At 33.1% G+C, this 22,812-nt stretch overlaps 2 protein-coding genes across 2 annotated transcripts; both read left to right on the top strand.

Moving 5' to 3' along the window:
• The first annotated feature begins 538 nt into the window (after positions 1–538).
• Positions 539–5,462, top strand: LOC140766590 (GDSL esterase/lipase At4g26790). Its single transcript, XM_073106014.1, has 3 exons — positions 539–991; positions 4,071–4,563; positions 5,193–5,462. Exons 1-3 carry the CDS (start codon positions 548–550, stop codon positions 5,384–5,386), a joined length of 1,131 nt encoding a protein of 376 aa, XP_072962115.1. The 5' UTR covers positions 539–547; the 3' UTR covers positions 5,387–5,462.
• Positions 5,463–12,614: 7,152 nt separating this feature from the next.
• LOC140767221 (uncharacterized) lies at positions 12,615–13,805 on the top strand. Its single transcript, XM_073107060.1, has one exon. The coding sequence runs from the start codon at positions 12,952–12,954 to the stop codon at positions 13,504–13,506; it is 555 nt and encodes a 184-aa protein (XP_072963161.1). The 5' UTR covers positions 12,615–12,951; the 3' UTR covers positions 13,507–13,805.
• The last annotated feature ends 9,007 nt before the right edge of the window (positions 13,806–22,812 follow it).

Below are 22,812 nucleotides of genomic sequence, written 5' to 3'. Positions count from 1 at the left end.
TAGATTATTTTAAATTTAAATTTGGTTACTCACATTATTAATCTATCTAATAATATATACCTTGCAAAATTGTTTTATTATTGTTTAGGACTTAAGTCATGCGAGTTGTTTTATTCAGTCCTTTAATTACTAGAATTATTTACTTGGTGCCTTTTACTTACAAGAAAATAACTGTTTAATTTCCTAAGCTAAAGCAGTGATCTATTATGAGATCTATGAGAAGTTTGGTCTCTCTGGAGCCAAAACAAAAACAATTAAACTAGATCGATCCTTTCTCATTCAATCTTTTAATTCTTCTCCATGTATAATACTACAGGGACCCTTAAATGTGGCCAAGAATATTCCATAGGGCAACATGCAAGGTGGCCTCTTCATACAGCTTATCTTGTGAGAGTTGTAATTAAAATATCGTACTAGTTCCACTGTATGATCACAGTAACGATGTAGAACTTTTACCATTTTACTCGTTGAGCTAGCAGTAACACCAAGCAACCCATGACTCCAAATATCCCTTCATTTCCCCTCCCCTACTACCTCTACTTATTTAATGACCACTCTTACAACATCTACAAATATATATCATTTCCTTCTCTGTAGACATCCATCTCTCACTCCAATGGCATCAGCTCACCACTTCTTTCTCTACTTCCTCTTCCTCCTCCTCCTCCTCCACCCCTCTCTCGCTACTTCCGCTAAAATCCCCGCCATCATCGTCTTCGGCGACTCCACCGTCGACGCCGGCAATAACAACGTAGTCCCCACGATACTGAAGAGCAATTTCCGGCCTTATGGGCGCGACTTCGTCGGCGGTCGGCCCACCGGCCGCTTCTGCAACGGTCGCCTCCCCACCGACTTCATCTCGGAGGCCGTCGGCCTCCCGCCGCTAGTGCCCGCCTACCTCGACCCGGCTTACGGCATTCGCGACTTCGCCCGAGGCGTCTGCTTCGCCTCCGCCGGGACCGGGCTTGACAATGCCACCTCCGACGTACTGGTGAGTTTTTTTTATAGAAATGAAAATTTTAAGTACTGTAGAAAAGTAAAATTAACAAAGAAAAGAAAACGGTTGGGAGAAAAGCAAATAGTTTTGTCTGCATGGAAAAGATTTTGAATTCAATCATAAAAGATAAGATAAAGATAAAATGGAACGAGAATGAAAGCCGAACAAAACTAGTGGGCCCGAACAACCGACAATTATACTTGATACTCCATTAAAGATGAATAGATTATTGAAAGAAACATTATGGTCTAATTGCGAGGTCTATTTGGTAAAGCTAATTACTAAATCTATTTGGTTTACTATTTTGATTACAAATAAATTTGAAGGGTTATGATATTTTAATTTAGTATATATCATGTTAACTTACCAATTGTTTTATAATTTTTGAACAAACTATGGAAAACATTACATGTTTTGCTTTTAATTCTAAGATTACATTAAAAAATAAAGGAACCAGATTTAATTACCGGGATTTTTGGTACTTTTAATTTTACTTTTAGAAATAATGGAATATTTTTTATTCCATTAGATGCTGTTTGGTAAATATTTATTCAAAATATTTTTGAGGCATTGAAAACAGTAAGCTGTTAGTGGTAATAGAAACTAAAGGTATATGTGTTTTTGATAATTTCTCTTCTTCTTTTTTAACTTTAATGACAGCGGACCTACATTTTGAATTAAATGAGTAGAGGTTGATATATTAAATTGCAAAAGATCAGGAAATTCTAAAGAACAATGGTTTATTTTATTTTTAAAAAAACTCTAAACAGCATTCCATCGAAAAACTTAGGGATAAGATGCAGTACTATAAGAAAGGAATGCTATAAATGAATGATTGGAGTATGAAAGTAGACAAAGAGGCTAGTGAGCTTCATGTGGGGTCCTCACATTCTGGCATAAAGCAGGGAAAGAGAGGTTGGTGGAATTTACATGAGCCAAAGGTATAATAGTTATATTGTTTTGGTCCAGCTTTTTAGGGTTTATTTTGGTTAGGTTGTCTGAGTTTTTGACCAAACTAACTATCTTTTATATTTTTATTTATTAAAATAGATTACTTCATAAATTTAATATTAAATTTATTTACGACTATAGTGAAATAAACTCTATTTGATATTAAGTTTATTGTATAAATTATTTTGGTCAAAAATTTTAGGTTATTGTTAGGTTTTAAAAAAAAAAAGTATTATGGGGACCCCAAAAAATATTTATTTCACTTAAAAGCTGAGTCCTTTTCTAGGTTTCGTCTTAACTCCAACATTAAATGTCAGATAACTTTCCAGTCGTTTCCAGTACAAGGTACTGTTGTGACTAACTTGTATTAATTCTCGTATTAGTTTCCTAATAGATCTCCTCTTGGCTCTTTTTTTCTCTATTAATTTTTCTTATTAAACAAAATTAATAGTTAACTCAGCTGGTTACGATGGTCGGTTGGTTTTAAATAAAGGGCTTCAGATATTTTTAATGGCTCTAAAGCATATGACCTCTAGATCAAATAGGTATTTTTGAGATTCAAATGCAAGACTTCTCTACTTCAGTCTTTCGAGTTACTCCTGTTTTATCATCTAGTGAAAAATTTAGAGAGAACATTACATTAGAAATTTCAACTTTGAAGCTCTTATCCAGATTGGCTTTCTCTTTGAGTGGAAATCCTACTATCCCTCCTCTTACATTTTGGTTTTTCTCATTTCCCTTCCTTTATAATCTCTAACTTGTTCTTTTGTATTATTTCTTCCCTTTAATCTCATAATTAGGCATCCTCTATTATCTTTCAATAATATGGAGGGTATAGTCTCTTTTAGAGCCCAATGGTTCAGCACACCGAGCTCTATTTTAATTTTTAATTATAAAATAAAATAATATATATTATATTAAAATTAATTAATAAGTGTTAGTAATTTTTATTTTTAATAAAAGTATATTATAGAAAAGCTTTCATCAAGTCTTTAAAATAAGTTAATATTAAATAGTTTCAGAATTAATTTTAAATTAACAAATTTAAAATTAAATTAATTAAGAATTTTAATAAATAAGAAAATTAAATTACACAAGTACAATAAATAAGAAAAAAATATAGTTGAATATATTTTTATTTATTTCATATTTAATGTATTTTTATTATAATATTTATATTTAAATGATTTTAGATCATTAAAATTAATATAACACTTAATTTGAAGGTCTCGGGATGGTAATACTTTTATCAAAAATTAATTAGTAAAATTAATTATGTAATAAATTTAAATAATTTAGTGTATATAAAAAAGAGAAGTGGAATTTTAAAAAATCATTATATATATTTAGAGGATAATTTTAGAATTAAAAAATAAAGAATAGTATCTAGTGCGGGACTCTACAAATATTTATGGGCCTTCAAATTTGGAGCTCCACTATAATTAGCTCCATATTTGGAGCCTAACATATGAAGCCAATGAAGCCCGATTGAAATAAATACGGCTCCAAATTTAAAGATTTAGAGACTAATCAAAGATACTCTAACAACTTTATTAGCTTCACTAGATGAAAAGGAGCTTCTATTTTGGCCTTGTTTGATTTGAGGTTAAGACCTGAACTCAATTAACTAATTTTATTTTTTAATCTTAAATTTTTAAAAATAAAAAAATATTTAATTATTGAACTAGTTTAGAAATTTTTGAACTCATTCGGTAAGAGTCCTTAGTCTCAAAAGCAAACAAGTGCTTACATTCTAATACAATACTTGCAAACTTATCGGTTGATGGGACCTCTCAACTTCACTACAATTCTAAGGAGGGTAATAATTTATCATACCATAATCCTACATTTCTTTAGCTCAATAAATCACTGGCCTTTTACTGTTGGTTTCTATTTATTCCCTAATTATTTATATTGCCCTTATTTAGGGAAGCAAGGTGCTCCCCTAAATTTTTGACTCAGTAGCATTTAACCCTCGGGTTCCAACTATACTAGCCAAGCAATAATCAATATACACATAATAGTAATAAAATGTAGTTTTTCATTTCCTTTTCTTCATGATAAAACTTACACACCATATAGCTAATTAACCAACTCATCTATCCGTCATTTCCAAACGAAGTCTGTGATACCTCTCTGGATGGAGGTGGAGTTGTTCAAAGACTACCAGAAGAAACTGCGACGGTACGTCGGACGTCCAAAAGCAACCCAGATCATTAACGACGCCATCTACATCGTGAGCATTGGCACCAACGACTTCCTCGAGAACTACTTCTTGCTGGTCACCGGCCGGTACAAGCAGTTCACCGTCGAGGAGTTCGAGGACTTTCTCGTCAGCCTGGCGAAGGACTTTCTCACAAATATCTATCTCCTGGGGGCGAGAAAGATATCATTTGCAGGGCTGAGTGCCATTGGATGCTTGCCGCTGGAGAGAACTACTAACGCTCTCAAGGGTGGTGAGTGCATTGAGGAGTATAACAAGGTGGCCAGGGATTTTAATGTCAAGTTGCAGGTCATGATAAAGGAGCTGTGTGATAGGTTGCCCGAGCTTAAGCTCAGATATGCTGCAGTATACGATAGCTTGCTTCATCTCATCCAGAATCCAGCTCAATATGGTAAGTTTGATTCACTAAACTCATGCTTCTGTTTCACTAAACTTCTTTTTAATTTTTTATTTTTATATAAAAAAAAGTAGGTAAAGCTTACAATGAATGTGGAGCCTAGTAATTAAATGGCACTTTAAAAAAAAAAAAAAACTTATCCCAATTATTGAAGATGCTAGCTGTTTCAATGACCACAGTCTGCACCACTAGTATGCACAATGCCAGGTTTATTGTCACGTATATTTTGGTTTCTACCACCAGTTGCTAAAAAGTGAAGTAGGGTTAGATCAAGAATTTTTTGGATCATTTGAATAAGAAGCCAAAATAGTTTTAGGATCACTCAATTTTACTTCACTTTTGCAGAACTTGCAAAATATATGTATAGATGATCTCATCGTACAAAATTAAAAATCATTCTAGTTTTCCATGTAAATGGCCTAAAATAATTCTTTTTACTCCTTTTCTAAGAGCCTGCAGAGAATGATAATTAAGGAGATATGCTTCTTCTCTCTATGCTTGATATCTACTCTGATTATATGATATATCATTAACTTACTAATAAGGAATATAGTTTCCCTTTAGTAAAGATTATAATAATTAGTAGAGCTATTTTGACACATACATATATATATATATGACAGGAATAGAGAATGTGAAGGAGGGCTGTTGTGCAACAGGAACGTACGAGATGGGCTTCTTGTGCAACGAGGATAATCCTTTCACATGTCCAGACGCAGACAAGTACATCTTTTGGGATGCTTTCCATCCTACCGAGAAGATTAATCGTCTAATGGCTAATCTTACACTACGTACTAGCTTGAAAGAATTTGTATAAGTTTACAAAAATGCACCGATCATATAGATGTATATGTGACAAAACAACTCTAGCTATTAATTTTTTTCACAAATTATTAGATGGGAATAATATGAAGATTGATGGTGACCGTTATTTTGAATTGGGCACATTATAGTTTATCCAATGGTTTGGCCCAACTTCAAACTTACATCCTTATACTTTAACTTAAACACTTAGCTCTTATGGTTCACACCGATTGCAACAACACACACATACATACATGAATAACCCTCTCAATGGAAAAAAATCAAAGATACCAGCATATCTAGTATGCAAGTTGTAGAATACAATGACTAACTCATCTTAAATAGCACAATCATTATCCGAGAAACTTGCTCTATTTATAAATACCGGTGGTAGAGCGGTCAACTGTTAATTGACCGGTCATAGTTTCAAATCCTACTTAGGGAGATTGGATTAATTCTGAATTAAAGAATGAAGAATTGAATTAAAGGGCTCGCTTTGACCGTTAGGAGTAGGCAACCCGTCCCCTATTTTTGTTTCTATTGCATTCTATCTCATCGTATCACATTCTGCTCTACGATATTTGAGAATCGTCGTCAATACCTCTGCGTAGATTCGAGATAATCCTTTATAAATAGATAATTAAGAATTCTTAGATGATATACTAGCATTGCATCAAAGATGCAGTCATCAATTCTCTTGATAGGCCACAATTATCGTGAGCAAACATATTAATGATGAAGAATGCATTTTTGCTGTGCTACTATACTAATAATACTTGTACTTACTCTGTTATTCTGCCTAAAACACAAATATGTTGATTCCTACCTCGATTACTATATATAACAATCGAATCATTCACGATAAATAAAAAGAAAAAGTAAGACCATTCCATTTCACGGATAATATAAAAAAAATTGTATATAACAAAGCACGAAAAACTCTCATACCGCATTTTACTCATGTCGTATTCTTACGCTCTATAGGTCTAATACAATCCACCAGTCCTCCACACTAATCTTATACCACTCATGTATTCCCTGCACTCTGCACCTCATATGCATCTATTGTGTGATTCCAAATGCATTAGTGCTCTCGTATGCGCTTTCTACACATTCATCATTGACTCTCAATGAGCCCACATGAGCATCTATCCAACATTTGAAAAGCTAACGCTCGATATTTTTATATAAGCATGCAAGACCTATGCCCTCCTAATTAAATTAGGATACATTCCAAATCTCACTAGATGACTTCACATAATCTCATCATTTTAATAGATCGAAGAGTTCCCTTGTCTCCTACTTCATTAAAAAGCCCAAAGATATAAATGAACTTAGATCCCAATTAAACTAAGACTTCTCATGAGGAGGTATAATCTAACATATGCGCATGAGAGTAAGTTAAAATTAAGCCAATCATAGCAAGGTAAAGTATAATTTATCATTTAGAAATTATTGGTATAAAAAGTAAGAAAAAAGGGCTGGGAATTAGAAATAGTTGGAAGACAGAGGTGTTGGCATAAATCACTAAAATACATGGTGTGATGTGTAAATAGTTTTATAATTCAATACAAGATTGACATCAATATTTAGCTTCTTGAAATGATGCATGCTAGGTAAAACAATTTAAATTATGATGCTATATAAAGAATGCAACTGTGGTGAAATGTTATAATCTAGATTGAATCCGAGTCCAAGCTTGAGTTAGCAAGCCGATTAAGTCAGTTCAGTAGATTGAATCAAGTTTGAGTAGAGACCTTTTATTTATTATGTTTAGTTCAATTATTTAATTATTTAATTAGTTTGAATCCATGTATGGTTCTGTCCAAACTGATCTACCGTTTACTTTAGTTGGGTCCTAATCGAATCGACTAGTTGAGTTGAGTTGAGTCAATTAGTTGAATTAGCCACTATAAATATGTGGATAGCTCTAGTTGAGTTATGCATAAATTGATTTGAATCTAACCTCTCCCTCCTCCTTCATCACTGAATTATCCCCCTTCGGCTCTCTTTGTTCTAGTTATCCACATATGGCTTTCATATCTATCACTATTACCTCTAGCTAATCCAAACCACAGGCTTCTGCCCGCACCATTGCGTCCACTACCACCACCATATACTTGCCAAGCCACCATCACTACACTTGGCCTCTACCCTACTACTAGCACCATCACCCTCCTGAACCAGGCACCACCCTAGTCGAGGCCCCTACCTCAGCCTAAGCCACACCACCAGCACACCCGAGCTGCAACCATCATCATCTTTCTGAGCCACCACCTACACCTTCATACCTAGCCATGTCATCTCCACCCTCAATTATAGCACCACCATTAGTACCACCATCTCTTAGCAATAGGGGGTGGCAAAAGTTTATCTGACCTAATAATCCAACACAGTTCCCCAACTTTTAAATATGTTTAAATTTAATTTAATCAGGCTTGGGTCATAAATGGGTCAACCAGATCCGATTATTAAATAGATCTTGTTTGTATTTGTTACTTCAACTCATTTAACTCATTTAATTATGACTCAACCCACCAATTTGTTTATGACAAGATAACTTATTTATGACATAATAACATATTTATTACTCGACTAGAGCATTCAATAAAGACTAACTCATTTATAACATGAAAAAACATGTTTCTAATTCAAGAAAAGTCTATTTATAACCCGATTAACTTATGTAATTTAAATGACTTGTGTCATCGAATAAAACGTTTATGACCCATGTAACTCATTTAATAAATGAATTGTGCTCGTATTTAGAAATTCAAACCCTTTTAATATAATGAGTGGCGTTCATGCTTGTAATATCACGACCTAACCCGAACCCAACTTAATCCAACTCGATTGTCACCCCCCACTTGACATTCAACCCCTATTCTTCACACTTAAGACAGACCCTTACCAAAGCCTCCCTCAGCCCCCAAGCCGCTGCTCCATCTCCTAGCTATACTCAACACCCAGCCACTGTTACTCCCTTCCTATTTCCTAGCTAATTCTACCACTTAGTTGCCCTTCACTTTGAGGAGCCAAACCACTTGGAAATCCTAGTTAGAATTGCCTCTACTCCAAGTAAACCATCTCAACCTCAGACACGTTCTCATATGCAAGGGGTGATCAACTTGCAAAGATGCACTCCCAAGTACAAGAGACCGTTCAAGTAGTACTCCATGGGGAGAAAAAGTTTGCGATCAAATTTGTAGAAAATAAAACTAAAACTAAACAAAGAAGATGTGATTTGAAAAGTATTATTGATTAAGAAAAAACAAATAAAAAATCAATACGAAAAGTGACTACAAGTTGGGGAATCATTTAAACCAATTGCAAACATGATTATCTCTAATGGATTTGATCAAGAGATATTATAGATGCGGTGGTATTCAAAGCATCGAGTATAGCACAATTACCAAAATTCAAATCCAATATATATTTTGTGTTTTTTTATTCGAATATGATAGAGTAAAGAAAGAAGCAATTCCGGTATCGAATTAATAAACTATCTAATAAAACATCTTTCTTAAAAAGTATTCAAATCTAAAATACAAAGAATAGGAAATGTAAATTTTATTGAGATATACAAGATTACAAATATTTATAATCAACCCTTCACTGAAGCCAACAATAGAATTAAATCTCCATAGCTACCTCTAAGCCTAATTACGAGATGACTTTATATGGAAGCCGGAAAAAAGTGTCCAAAGCCTAATAATTACAAGATGACTATATATGGAAGTTGCAAAAGGGGTTAAATCTTGAAACCCTAAAAGAAGGAAATATTTATAGAGGTAGTAGAATAATTTTGAAATAGTTTTTCAAACTTGAAAAATTCTACTATCTCCAAGATAGGTATGCAATAATAATTTAGGGATTCTAACCAAAGAAATTTAAATTTTAGACTCAAATTATGAAATTTACTGATTTAATTTGGCAAGCTTGGATCTATGAGTTAGATTTAAGTTGTGCTCCTCGGTCCAATCATTTAATGTTCAACTTTTTGCTATTTGGTTTCAATTAAGCTAATTTTCTTAACAACTTAAAATAATGACCTTAGTAAGAATATACAATTAAATAGATAAAATAATTATTCTAAAATGGAAAATAGACTAACATATAATGTCTTTAAATGTACTTTTATGCTCTTATCAAGGGTCGCACCCCAAACACTAACTGACCAAATCCAGCCCATAAGTGTGCTAGTCAGCCTAGTCCAAGACTTTAACATGTTCAGGTCATTCCTTTAGTCCAAACCCTAATTGATCTCTAGCTAAGAACTTAACCTACTTTCATAACAAATTTCAGTCCCAAAATATGCTTCTAAGGGCTTGAACCGGCCTAAAGATCTAACCGATCCCAATAAATCCATGTCATCCCATCGAGTCTAGAGCTTTTGCCAATTTGACCTATCTTCTAGCAAAATCCTTGAATATATTTATAATGAATTCTGACTAAAACTCAGATTTATTCTCAAGTGAAGTAGCAGACCAAATTCACACCTAAAAAACACGAGACATTTAAAACTCTAGCTACACTAGAGTGCCCAAGATTGAGTTCATTTTCCTTCTCTACTTTTGATCTTTTTGAAAGGCCTTTAACGTAGGGTTGAATCAACTAATCTTATAGGAAGCATCACTATCACAAGACCATATTCGTACTGAATATAACATTTAAATGGGATTTCGGGCGTTCGAACACCCATCATAAATTTTTTATTTCTATTTAAACAATGACTCTAATTGGTTCAAATGTGACACTTTGTATAAAATGTGTTCAATTACAAAAAATACATATTCCTAATAAATACATCTTTAAAACTTTTAAAATAGAGAAATATAATACCTTAAACATATAATAAATATTTAATTGAATTTTGTTATGTGGATATCTTACCCTCTTCTTTTTATTGAAGGCTTGTACGTAGGAGCAATCATTAATCTCTCTAAATTACAACAACGTTTACAACAAGACAATTTGATACATAGAAAAATTGAAGAAAGGGAGGCTAGAATGATGGCTTTTTGATAAAGCCCTACAATTGATATAAACTTAGGCAACAGTAAAGATAACGCATAACATTAAACCCAAAGGCATGCAAACAAATATAAATAAAAAAGCGACTTGAGTGAATTTCTAGGAGCAAGGAGTTTTGAGTTAGCCTGTAGTTTCGTCTTGATTAGATAGTCCAAGAGGAGGCCTTATAAATCATCGAGAGTTGAAAGATCCAAGATCGCCAATATAACAAAAAGAACTAAAAGAACAACAAACTTACAAACCCTAGAGCAAGGCAAAATAAATAAAATTAAGGCAAACTCCCACAAAATACACGACACCAAGATCTAAATAGTGGCTAGACAAGCAAATCTTGTGATAGGCGTAAGTTATGGTGGAGATGGAGGGGGAGGAAGGGGCTCATTGGATCAAGAAGTAAGCTAGAATTGCATGGGAGAGAAGAGGCAATGAAATTAGATAGATACACCTAACTCTATGATGATCCAATAAAATCCCAACCCAAAATACCTCTCATGCCACTTGGTCTCCACACCCACTCAACCACTAAAACACCTTAACGCGCCTCCTCACACCCTAGCCTGCCTTCTCACACCCGCCTTGAATCCTCACTAGCCCACCACCTCCACACTCGTTGAGTTGGAGGTGGAGACATAGGGAGGAAATGCACGACCATGGAAGTCGAGCATCGAGGATAGTCCCAAGCACCAGCGATCAATGAAAATGCTCAAGATATCGAAGTAAGCAAGCAACGAAGGAAAGGTGCAATAGTCAAGGTGAAGATGTCGGCTAGCACGGCAAAGGCGGAGATAGCGACGCGAAGAGGATAAAAGTAATTATAGGCTGAAAGTGAAGAAGGAAAAGAGAGAATGGTAAGCATAATATAGTAGAAAAGGAAGAAGAAAGAATCGTGAAAATAGAGATGGAAGAGAAGGGAAAGAAGAGTGAAGAAATATACAAATCTCGCAAATAAAAGAGAGGAGGAAGGCAAACAATAACTAGGAAGAGCTTAAGAGAAGGGGGGACAATTTTTTTCCCAACCCTAGCAGAGCTTAAACATCCTACTCGATGGACACATTTGTAAGACACTATAAATGACCCACAACATTTCCCATCTTAATATAAGATTAAACAAATTTATCAAAAATATTTTATATTTTTCTTTTATTATATTTCACCGTATCATATGAATATTTATTATTACCTAAGTTTGTGCTTTACCAACTTTGTTAAGCATAATAAAGTAAATTTCAGGCCAAGTCTAATTCAAAAAAAAAAAACTTATTCACTATCATATGAATATTCTCTCTCTTTTATATATTAGGCTGTCTTATTATAATTTTTGGATGTTAATGAATTAATTCTTGCCAATTGAGTTTGCCTGAGAAAAAAAAAAGACTTAACATAAGGCATGTCAGCGTGCACGATTGTTCTTACGTCAAAACAAGATAATTCTAGGCCATATCATATCTAAAAAATTATAACTTATCAAAGTTAATACTAAAGATCACAAGACGTCATATTCATACCTAATCTAATCACGTACGTTATCAACTTGTACAATTTGACCCATTCATAGAAATATTGAAGGCAGTGGAAACGCGTTGTGGATTCATATCTCAATTTGGGTAAAACGACCAACTAGATATTATTTGTATATGAATTTAGTACAAATCAAGACATCACTAATTGTTTCGAGAACATAAACTCCATAGGCTTAGCTTCCAAATTCAAAGTTCTGCAAATTTCTTCGTGTGGGTATTTTAAATTAATACTCATACATGGAGTAATTCTTGAAAACTACGAAATATCAAATAGCATGTATTATTTTAATAAAATTATTGTCCAACAGGATGCCTAATTTTTGTAATCACCACTACATTCTTCTAAGTATCATAATTATAATTGAAATCACTATGCTTTTTAAAAATGATCGTTTCATCGTAGTAAAAATGTAACTATTCTCTAATCGTCCTATAAATTACTTGAAATAGTCCCAAACTATTTAGATACAATCCAAGTATCTCATTTTTTTTTTTCATAAAACCAAATGTAAGGATATCTTGTCATTTAGGTACATTTGTTAATTTTAATCTTAGCCTTTTAGAAACATTTCCATAAATAATCCTTCAAAATGAAGCATAAATCCACCATAATAAAGATTATGAAATAGTTCAAAGATTTCAATATCAATTATAATATTTTAAACAATATACTATAGTAACAATGATAAGGGTAAATTTGTAAAACTATATCGTAACATTTTTTTTGAGAATAGAAAGGTTGAAAACATAGATTGACTTATTCAATACCTTTCCCTGAAATTCTATACGTATACGCCTCGGACCCCTCCAACCTCTTATTCCAACGCCACGGCCCACACCGAAAGAAGAGAAAGCGCAGCATCCCGTCGCCAAACACCAGAAATTGTGAAGTCCAATCCCCCACCTACCGGCCGTTCGCAATCCCTCACCAACCAGAGACTGTGAAGTTCATATTTGTATCAACTCGTACTCTCTCAGGCATTTCTTCGAACATCTGGTGAGCTGACACCACCAACCGAGGCAAATGAAGAAGCTCTACAACGGGAAAGGCAAGCGGGTCCACCCGACCCCAACACCTCCTCCAGTGCCCCTCCCGGTGGCGGTGCTTGCCTTAGCGGCGGCGCTGACGGCGGAGGAGCAAGAAGTCCTCGCCTACCTCCTCTCCGGCGGCGCAGAAAGGCGGCGTCGCGGGGCCCACTCGCCCGAGCTCGGCTGCGGGTGCTTCGGGTGCTACAAGAGCTTTTGGGCACGGTGGGATGCGTCGCCCAACCGCCACGTCATCCACCGCATCATCGACGCCGTCGAGGAGGGGGGACTCCTAGCCGGCGAGCGCCGCAAGAAGAGCAACCGCCGGGGACGCCGCGGAAGAAGCGATGGGGATGAGGCGGTGGCGGCGGAGGTGGAAGAGGAAAAGCAGGGGATATTAGTGATGGATCGTGCCGATGATGATGATGACAATGATGATGATGATGATGATGATGGGGTTGAGGAAGATGGGAATAGTGATGGATGCGATAAAAGCACAGTGAGGAAATTTGTGAGTTTCATTGGGGAAAGGGTTTGGGGGGTCTGGAAATAAATAGTAGCTGAAATAGTTGGAGATCTAATAGGTTAGATTTTTCTTTTTCTCTTTTTCTTCTTTTTCTTTTTTCTTTTTTTCTCTTTTCTTTTCCTTCTTCTTTTTCTTCTACTCTACTTCTTAGAGTCGTTTTCCTTTCTACCTTTCTCTGAGTTTTGGTAAGGAGATTTAAAGTTGCAACTCTCCTTTGTGATTTGTATATATTTTTCTTTTGATTGCTGTGGGAAATCTTGGTCTTCTTTGCAGCCCAAAATATCTCCATTCAAGAAATGAATTATATGTACAGACATATTGATCTGCGACTGCAGACTTCTGTTTAATATTCGTAGACAATGCTAGTACGAAGCACAATCATTTCTTTCTTCGTTTTGGTTTTTTTCCTATTACGCAATGGGCAGGCAATAGTTACAATATACATATACAGAGGGTTTTTGACCAAACTAGCCCTCCGCGAAATTATTTTTATTAAAGGAGTGTCGTTCAAACTTAATACCAAAAGTGATTTAGTGCACTATAGCCCTATACCTGCAATGCATTTCCTTTCTAGTCTAACAAGCTAAACATGTTACCGTTTTTTTTCGAAGTTAACTTTTAGTTTTTCATTAAGAAAAAAGTTTTGTACCACGTGGATTGGTCTTTAAGACTATAACACTAATACCACGTGTTGTGTTCAAGACTAAAATGCTAATCTTTTTTGAGTTTTGCTCAGGCTTTTCTTAAACCCACAGCGACTACTTTTGCAACCAATTGGGGGCCGAGAGAAAATACACTATTAGGTTCAGCATGCAAAACCTAAAATGTTGAACCAGGCAGCGTTTTCATTCTCTAATAAAACGTTGAAGCAGTCAGTTTTTTATGTAAAACATTATACCAGATAGCGTTTTGGTCAACTTATAAAACTATCCCTCGTCTTCTTCTTCCTTTCCAATTTCGATTCTTTGAAATTTGGTTTTTGCAAAACCATAGCTGAGCCATCTAAAACTCGACAACCATTCCACTCTTCCCTCTTCCTTCACAAACCCTAGCTCAACCAATTACCTTATCTACCATTCTCTCTCTCTCTCTCTCTCTTCTTTCACTGACCCATAACCACCCTCTTACCCTCTTCTCTTCTTTCACTAACTTGTAACTATTTCAGTATTTCATTTCAGTAATTGTAAACTGCGGATTGTTTCAGTTTCAATTTTGATTTCAAATTATTATAGAAAAATAATTATCTATTAAGCATTTTATTGAAAAGCTAACCAGTTAGGCATTTGCATTCAATTGAAATGCTTTACTCGTCAAAAGTTTTAATTGAAAATTGCTTAACAATTAAGTGTTTTTGTTTTTTTAAAATACATAACTCTTAAGCGATTTTACCAAGAATAGCCCATAGTTTAAGTATGAGTTTAATTTTATTAAGTCAAATCTAAAGGTAAAACACTGTGTTTAAATTTGAACATAAAATACTAATTACTTAAGCATTTTACGTAGGCTATAATACGATAGACCTCTTTTGGTATTAAGTTTGAGTGACGAACTCTTTTGATAAAAAATTTTTTAATTAAGGCCAGTTTGGTCAAAAACTCCATATACATCTATATAAATTTTGGTCATTTGTCCCAAAGAAGATGATTTACATTTTGCAAATCTACTTCATTTTGGTTTTAATTTATATTTTACTTTGCAAAACTAATCAAATACAATTATACATTATGAGTTACTATTATAATATATATTGTGCGGGTTTCTTATATATCATGTTCGGAGACACAAGGCTAGAGTAGTTATGTCAAAAATAGAAGATGAGAATCTTTTTAAAAGAAAATATATAGACTGATCGTTGTTTTAATTTTTAACATTTGGCGACAAATTGATACACAAATAGAAGGGGAGAAAGAGTAACCCGTTGAATATGAGCCTCATACTTGCTTAACACAGGCTAAATGATAGTAAAGAAAAATATTAAATAAAAGATAAGTAAAGTAAGCTCTTATGCACAAAAAAGATGAAAGCGAAGGGAAGGATAACTATTGCCGAGATAAGCTACTCACTTAATAATCATCGAAAGAGCACCATAAAAAAAAGCAAAATAAAAGACTTATCACTTCCAAAATCTTCAACAAACCCAACCACAGATAGAAAAGAGTGAATTTTGTAGATTGATTGAAAACACAACCCAATGCCAAAGAATAGATAGAAGAGAAATAAAGACAATTGGACAAAAAAATGACAAAATAGGTGGGTGAAGGAAGTAGCCCTCATATCTTCTCTTATCCTCATAGATTCAGCACTCCCTCAGAGCCTATAGAAAGCCGTTGAAGACAATAAATTAAGAGGGAGATAGTACAGCGAACAAAAGTGACGATGCAGAAAGGGGAGAAGCTCTTTCCCTCGCCTAGCCACTATATCTATTGCAAGGAGAGGAGAAAAGTTGTCCGTGGCAAAAGAAACCCTGAAGAGAAGAAAATAACAAACAATCTCTAAACTCTTAGCATAACAATCTACTAGAGCCGATTGAACCAAATTAGGTATTTCGAACATTAAAAAGATGATATTACAAATTTACGTACTATTTTGGCTTTTAATTTAAATAACCATAAAATTTCATTTGAGAGAAATAACTTAATACAAAAAATCTTTTCTTCTTTCTTTGTCTCTATCTTTTAGGCTAATCATAACTTAGATAAAATTATCAATAGATAAATTAGATGACTAGGCTAATCATTCTATAAAATTTGCCACCACGGATCCAAACTATGCATGTAAAATATTATAGTATAATTTTAAATATCAATCTGATATTGAAGCTCATAATTATCTGTTATCACGGATCAGTAGGACGCATAATTATCTTTTATCACCGACCAGTAGGACCAGGAAAGGGATAAAAATGATGGCCTTCTTGCGAATCAATATAATTTAGCATGAAATTCTGAAAGGATACAAATGAAAATGGATATTTGCATGTATCTAATAGTGCCTAATATAAATGAGTATACATCACTGAATAGTATGGATAACAACTTGCATGGATTCAAAATGCTTTGTTACAAATGGGTTGGCATAAATGGACAAGAACATACACCTACTAAGGCCACCAAAAACTTTTCCCACCTTTTATCATTTTATGGCCTCCCCAGGGTATCAATTCCCCCTCTATGATTGCCTACCTTCTTGCTGTTAGAAAATTACAAGTCCTTTTCTTGACCAACATCCAAGTGAAATCTAAAATTCTTTATTCAAAGCATCTTTTTTTTGGAGAGGAAAGACAAAAGAAAAGGGATCCTTCTGGCTTTGTAAAAGGTGTGAACCGCAGTAGGGTTGAACACAACGAGCGGAATGAATGGTGGTCTTGGTATTCCGAAAAAGGGAACGCTAGTCTTTTGGTATTGTCAAGGCTTACATAAAATTAGGAACTTTTATAATTTAATTATATAAAACTGTGTATATATTTTATATAGTCGATACATATTTTATTATAATAAAATATAAATAATTTATATCTATATACCATGCTAGAGTTTATTATTGCAAATAAAAAAAATAAATATAATTAAATTACAAAAGAATCCAACAAAATTAGTTATTAACTTACATTTTGCTTTAGAGTTTTCTCTTTGCATGTATATCCTTTGAAATTATATTATTTGTTTGTGTACTTTTCTAAAGTTATAATTACATATATACCGCCCAAAATAGATATTATATATATATATATATATATATATATATATATATATATATCTTAGTTAAAGATATTTTTGTACATATGCAAATAACAACTTTAGATGTATATAAAAGCAAATAAGCAATTTTTTAAGGGTATACATGCACACACAAAGTACTGAACTTATTCGTCAAATTTAATGCCTAAATAAGTTCAGAACTTGCATCAACATTTCACACGTGAGAATTATGGGGTTTGAATAGTTACATATATTTTTTTATCCATATCTATCCAAACTAATATCCCTCTACTTTATTCAAAACCCAATCTGTTATTTCTCTAGTTTATTGTATTGCAACACCCAATGTGTCAAAAGGAGGCTTGTTTAACGTATTAACACTATTTGGATGGAAAGAGTTGAGAAGACAAGAAAAGAAAAGGAAGAGGAAGAAAAGAAAAGAGAAAAAAAATTTCTCTCATTTTATTTGAAATGCAATCCAGAGAACTAAAGAGAAAAATTAATTTATTCTATTTAATTTAAAAAGAGAAAATAACATGTTTACCTTTATACCTTTCATGTAATATTTAATTATTAGAATAATCCGCACAAACTGTAAAATTTAATATTTAATTATTCTTCTTTAAATTTATTAATGGAATTGCAAAAGATGAAAAGATAGTGTAATAAAATAGAGATATATTTAAATAATAAAGAGTTTTTTTTTTACTCTTTTCGTCTTTCTTTTGAGTCCTAAACATTCAATCCAGAAAAGCAGACAATTATATACTCCCTTTGACTTTCTCTATCTTTTATTCTCTTCCTCCTAACAAGGTGTAAATTTTGTACAAAAAATCAAAATTTCTGGGCACTTTAATTTTGAAACGAAAGACCAAAAGGGCAAAGCATATTTAACGATTTTCATAACGAGAAAACTAATTCTTTGTGAATGATTGTGGTCATGGACGAATTCTGGATCCTTTGACGAAAGGCTTCTGAACGTTTGAATCTTGAGAAGAGAAGCAAACATACTTCACCTGAGTAGTCAAAATTGGCGTGTAAGACCAGCAAGTTGATATCCTCCTGGCAAAATATTATTTAGTATTATTAAATTTATTTTAATCTAGTATAGACTGAAAAATCATTTCGAATTTTTCATAGGCCCCGTCCAAACCTTTTAATCCTAGTGGCTCAGATAAAAATTCCCTACCAACCAACTCTTATATCTTCTTTATTAATGTTATATAATCAAAACTCTAAATAATTATTATAGAAAAATATTTGATATCTTGGCTCAATGGTTCATCTTAACTCAGTTGATGACTCGACAGTACAATAATTTGCAGAAGTAACTCAGCAACGCGATGACACAAAGTGATGTCTTAGCGATGTTTAGTTTAAAACAATAGTTCGATAGTATATATAACTTGAAGCCTAGACTAAATGGCTTAATATATTGACTAAAACTTTTATGAGCCTAAGTGTTTCTGTATCTAAAGGGGGTTAGCCCTTTGTTACTCTTGAATGGTCAAAACAAAAAAATATATATATATAAAAATCGACTTGTAAGAATTATGTAATAGAGATGCTAGGATTATCCACGTTTATCTTTGTTTGACATATGCTTACCAATTTGTAACAATTATAGCTTACTAAATAACTTGTTTAACTAAAAGCTTAAGTATTTAGGTAACATACCAATATTATATATCATACATTTAAAATGCGCTTCCTGAGCGGCCCATTTACTTCACTACTAAGATCTCCACGTCACATATTAATAATTCATATAAAATACGAATTAAATGATGCTAGATAAAGTTTGAACTCCGCCTCTAGAAAGCTAAACTATAATATCCTATTAGATCCCAATGGCCAAGTATAATATCCTATTTTTTTGTGGAATAAGCTAATTCTAGAAGAACTACTCTAATTGTTTATACTAGAAAAAAAAAAACTAATACCATTGTAAGCTATTTTAATATTTACTTGTATTCTAGCATAAGAAGTAATAATTATATTTAATGTAACACAAAATTAATATTAAAGTAATGAAGAATAGTAGAATTATATCTAAAAATTAAGATATTTTATATCAAATAACCAAAATACCCCTCAGTGGAAACATAATTAATTTATCTTTAACGCTGACTTGTTAGGCTGCTGGCTATTTGTTATGTAGTGCGAGCTTCTTGCCATGCCATGCAATATAAGCTTTTGTCATGCCATACAATGTGAACTTATATAGGCAGTGCATGCTTTTTGTCATCCAATGCATGCTTTGTAATGTGATGCAGGTTTTTAGTTATGCTATGCAATGCAGACTTATATAAACAGTGGAGATTTTTTGTCATACAATGCAGACATTTTTGCCATGCAGTGCGAGCTTTTTGTCATGTCATGCAATTCAGATTTATATAGGTAATAAGAGCTTTTTGCCATGTATGTAAATGCAGACTTTTTTTGCCTTGCCAGGCAGTGTGGCCTTATAGAGGCGGTGCAAGTTTTTAAAGGGTACAATTGATGTTAGAGAGAGCAAAACTTGATTTTTTAGAAAATGGGAATATACTTGATATGACATTTGAGAGAGAAAGTATAACAGTGAAATGGTAATTAATTTGAGTGTTAAAGCAAATATGTAAGCATTTATTTTTAATTTGGCTGTATAGAGTGAAATGAGAGAAAAATAAAAATAACTATATTAATATAAGCCTAAGTGATTATTTAGTTACTATATCACTATAAGACGACCTATTCTAGAAGAAGTTAATTTTTATTCTACAAGTAAATTGAAGCTTATGTTGTTAGATAATTGATGCAATTCGGGTTAAATCGGATCACATCATTGTAGACATTGGGCTTAATAGATTGAGTCTAATTATCTTATTTACTTATTTAATTAATCAAAGTCTTAGTAGGTTAGAATTTTATTTAATTAGCTAAATCTAGCTCTATGTAGTTTTGAAAAAATATTTGTAGAATATTCTACAGACGTTAGAATAATATAGTCAACCTCTAGATCTATAACTTTGGTATTCATGATTTCTCTAGATTCAGAATCTATCTACGGCAAAACGAAGAAATAATTTGAGAAAGATAAGAAATGCTGATTTAACTAAGTCATAATCATCTCTATTTATCTTTAATATAAGCTAATGAAAGGCAAATCCTAATGCTAGTATTTGGAGTGCAACCCTAATTGATTATCATGGAATGAATATTCAGTTAAGTTTATTTGCCTTACTTTACTTATCGTTCTTATCTTTTACTGTAACCGTTAGATCGTCATTATTTTTCTAGGAGTAGATCACAGCTATAAAAGCATACAAACTTTCAAACCCTAGCCACCACCCTCCACCAGCAGCCACCCTACCTTATGGCAGTCCGCCACCTTCCGACGACCGCCACAATATCGGTTAATTACCGTTTTGCCCTATTTGACCTTGCTCCACTATTCTAACTATATATTTCAATCCGAATATCTGATTGACTTTAATCCAAAATCATTAGATCCGAGACTTTCGAGATTACTATCTCTCAAAATCTCATAATTATCCAACGGACAGATCGTTCCAAATCTGACTCATAATAATAATGTACCAATATTATATATCATATTTTTGATAATAATAAAAATTACTCTAATATGGTCATTATCTCGAAATCATAATAGTCTTTAAAATAAAATAATTCATAATTATGAAGATAATAATTTCTATCAACATATATCAAAATGTAGTATAGCAAAAAAACAGTGTCAAAGAAGGTGATCTTTAATTATATTATTTTTGTTGCAACGTCAAAATAATTTTTCTTTCACAATATACTTTAAATAATAAGCTTGAAAAATTCATCGACTTCAACAATAAACTAGTATTACTCCATGCATATTAGGAGAATTTCAAAATGATATCAACAAAACATACACCATTGACAAACTAGTTATACTTAAGATAAACGTAATGTTTTAAGATTTTTCATAATATGATATAGCAGCACATATCAAGTAAAATGGTATCAACAATATTAAAACTCAACAAAAGCTTTCGAAATGCAACCATAATATGTAGTAAAATCTAATCATTTAAAAAAGGTGATTAATAATAAAATTTTGGTTACTGATTTTAACAAGACAATTGAAAATATTTGGAAGTAACGTCCCCATCCTTAACCTCATTCACCAGAACCTTGCTTTGCCACTTAGAGACTAATTTATCTAAAGAGAATGACACATCTCTGGTTCAAGAGAGCTAGGGCATGACTAGTGGCCTCACAGAGAGGGGCATTTATTAATAACTAGCAAAAGAGTGTCCCAGTTAAATATAACTTATATTATTATGTCATGCATAGGGGAAAAGAGAATATAAATATCCAATCTTTAATTGCTACATGATAAACTTTTCACATGCCGTTCAATGACTGTAACATACCTATAAGATTTCACAAGTATTATTAAAATAAATAAACATCATCTTATTTGGATCAAGGGGAGAAATAAGAGAAAAGAAAACAAAATTAGCAGTACTTACTATCAGCATATGTATATTAGGGATAATTACAGCTAGTTCCTGAACTGTTGCCTATCTCTACGTTAACCCCCTTATTTATTTTCATGACATGTTGAACACTAACTATAAAATACCTTTGAAACGCTCATTACATTAGTTACCTACTAAATTTGTTATTAAAAAAAATATGAGTGTCACGTGATCAATTTTAGACTATATTAGGAGCATTTATTCTTATTTTAGAGAAAAATATGAGGTTAAAATGATAATTTGATGTTTTCCATTTTAGTCAGGTGGGTGAGAGGTTTATAATTTAGGAGATCAATGTATACCAAAACAAGATGAAGGGTGAATATAAAAATAAGCAATATTTCAAGGGAAGGGATCTTAGTGTAATTAATGTATATATAACATTAGGTAATGTAAGATAACCAGAAGGTTCAAAAATAGTAGTAATAGACCCAGATTGACAAATGTGAAGAGATCAATTTCCAGTCTGAAGTAGTGGCAAAAGAGGTGTGTTTGTATAAGAAGTAATAATACTTCTTAAAAGCAGTTCATAATATGATCTTGTTTCTAGTATTTGGGGCTGTGCATCTTAACCTTCTATTTTTGAATATTTATATTATGTGAGTTTCAATGATGACGTTTTCAAATATACTTGGGTTTATCTCATTCATCATAAATATGAGATTCGGTGAGTTTATAAACTATTTGCCTCTATGATCCACAGTATATCAGCATTTTACCTCTGTGATCCATACAATATAAAAAATGCATAAAAGTTTATATGCCTAACTGTGCCTAAAAGTACACCTCTAGATATGCATTATATTTTCTATTTTCATGACACATTTTTTCGCAATCCTGTTCCTAGTCTCGTGAGAGAAAAAGATTGATGCAACCCTACAAAGAAGATAGATCAAATCTCAATTCATTGATTCATGCATGAATACTAGAGTAAAGCAAAATCTCTCTCATAATGTTCTTACGAATACCACAAATAACTCTTTTTTCCTCTCTGGCTTGGCGACTTTTTGGCAATTCTAAAGGAAGATGAAGGGGGCTTTTGGAGCAGGGGTTCCATAAGTGACCGACCTTCATCACTGAGACCGATGTCGATGGCCTCGAATAGAGGGAGCTTGGAC

The sequence above is a fragment of the Typha angustifolia genome, chromosome 9 (assembly GCF_048772165.1).
Source record: "Typha angustifolia cultivar Huaian chromosome 9, ASM4877216v1, whole genome shotgun sequence".
NCBI lineage: Eukaryota > Viridiplantae > Streptophyta > Magnoliopsida > Poales > Typhaceae > Typha > Typha angustifolia.
This window is presented reverse-complemented; position numbering and strand designations above follow the sequence as displayed.

What these genes read in the sequence shown, in the direction of transcription:
- LOC140766590 (XM_073106014.1), top strand. Translation starts at nt 548, where the DNA reads ATGACCACTCTTACAACATCTACAAATATATATCATTTCCTTCTCTGT. An exon ending in ATGCCACCTCCGACGTACTG is followed by an intron (nt 992 to 4,070) that starts GTGAGTTTTTTT and finishes TTCCAAACGAAG; the next exon opens with TCTGTGATACCTCTCTGGAT. An exon ending in CCAGAATCCAGCTCAATATG is followed by an intron (nt 4,564 to 5,192) that starts GTAAGTTTGATT and finishes TATATATGACAG; the next exon opens with GAATAGAGAATGTGAAGGAG.
- LOC140767221 (XM_073107060.1), top strand. Translation starts at nt 12,952, where the DNA reads ATGAAGAAGCTCTACAACGGGAAAGGCAAGCGGGTCCACCCGACCCCA.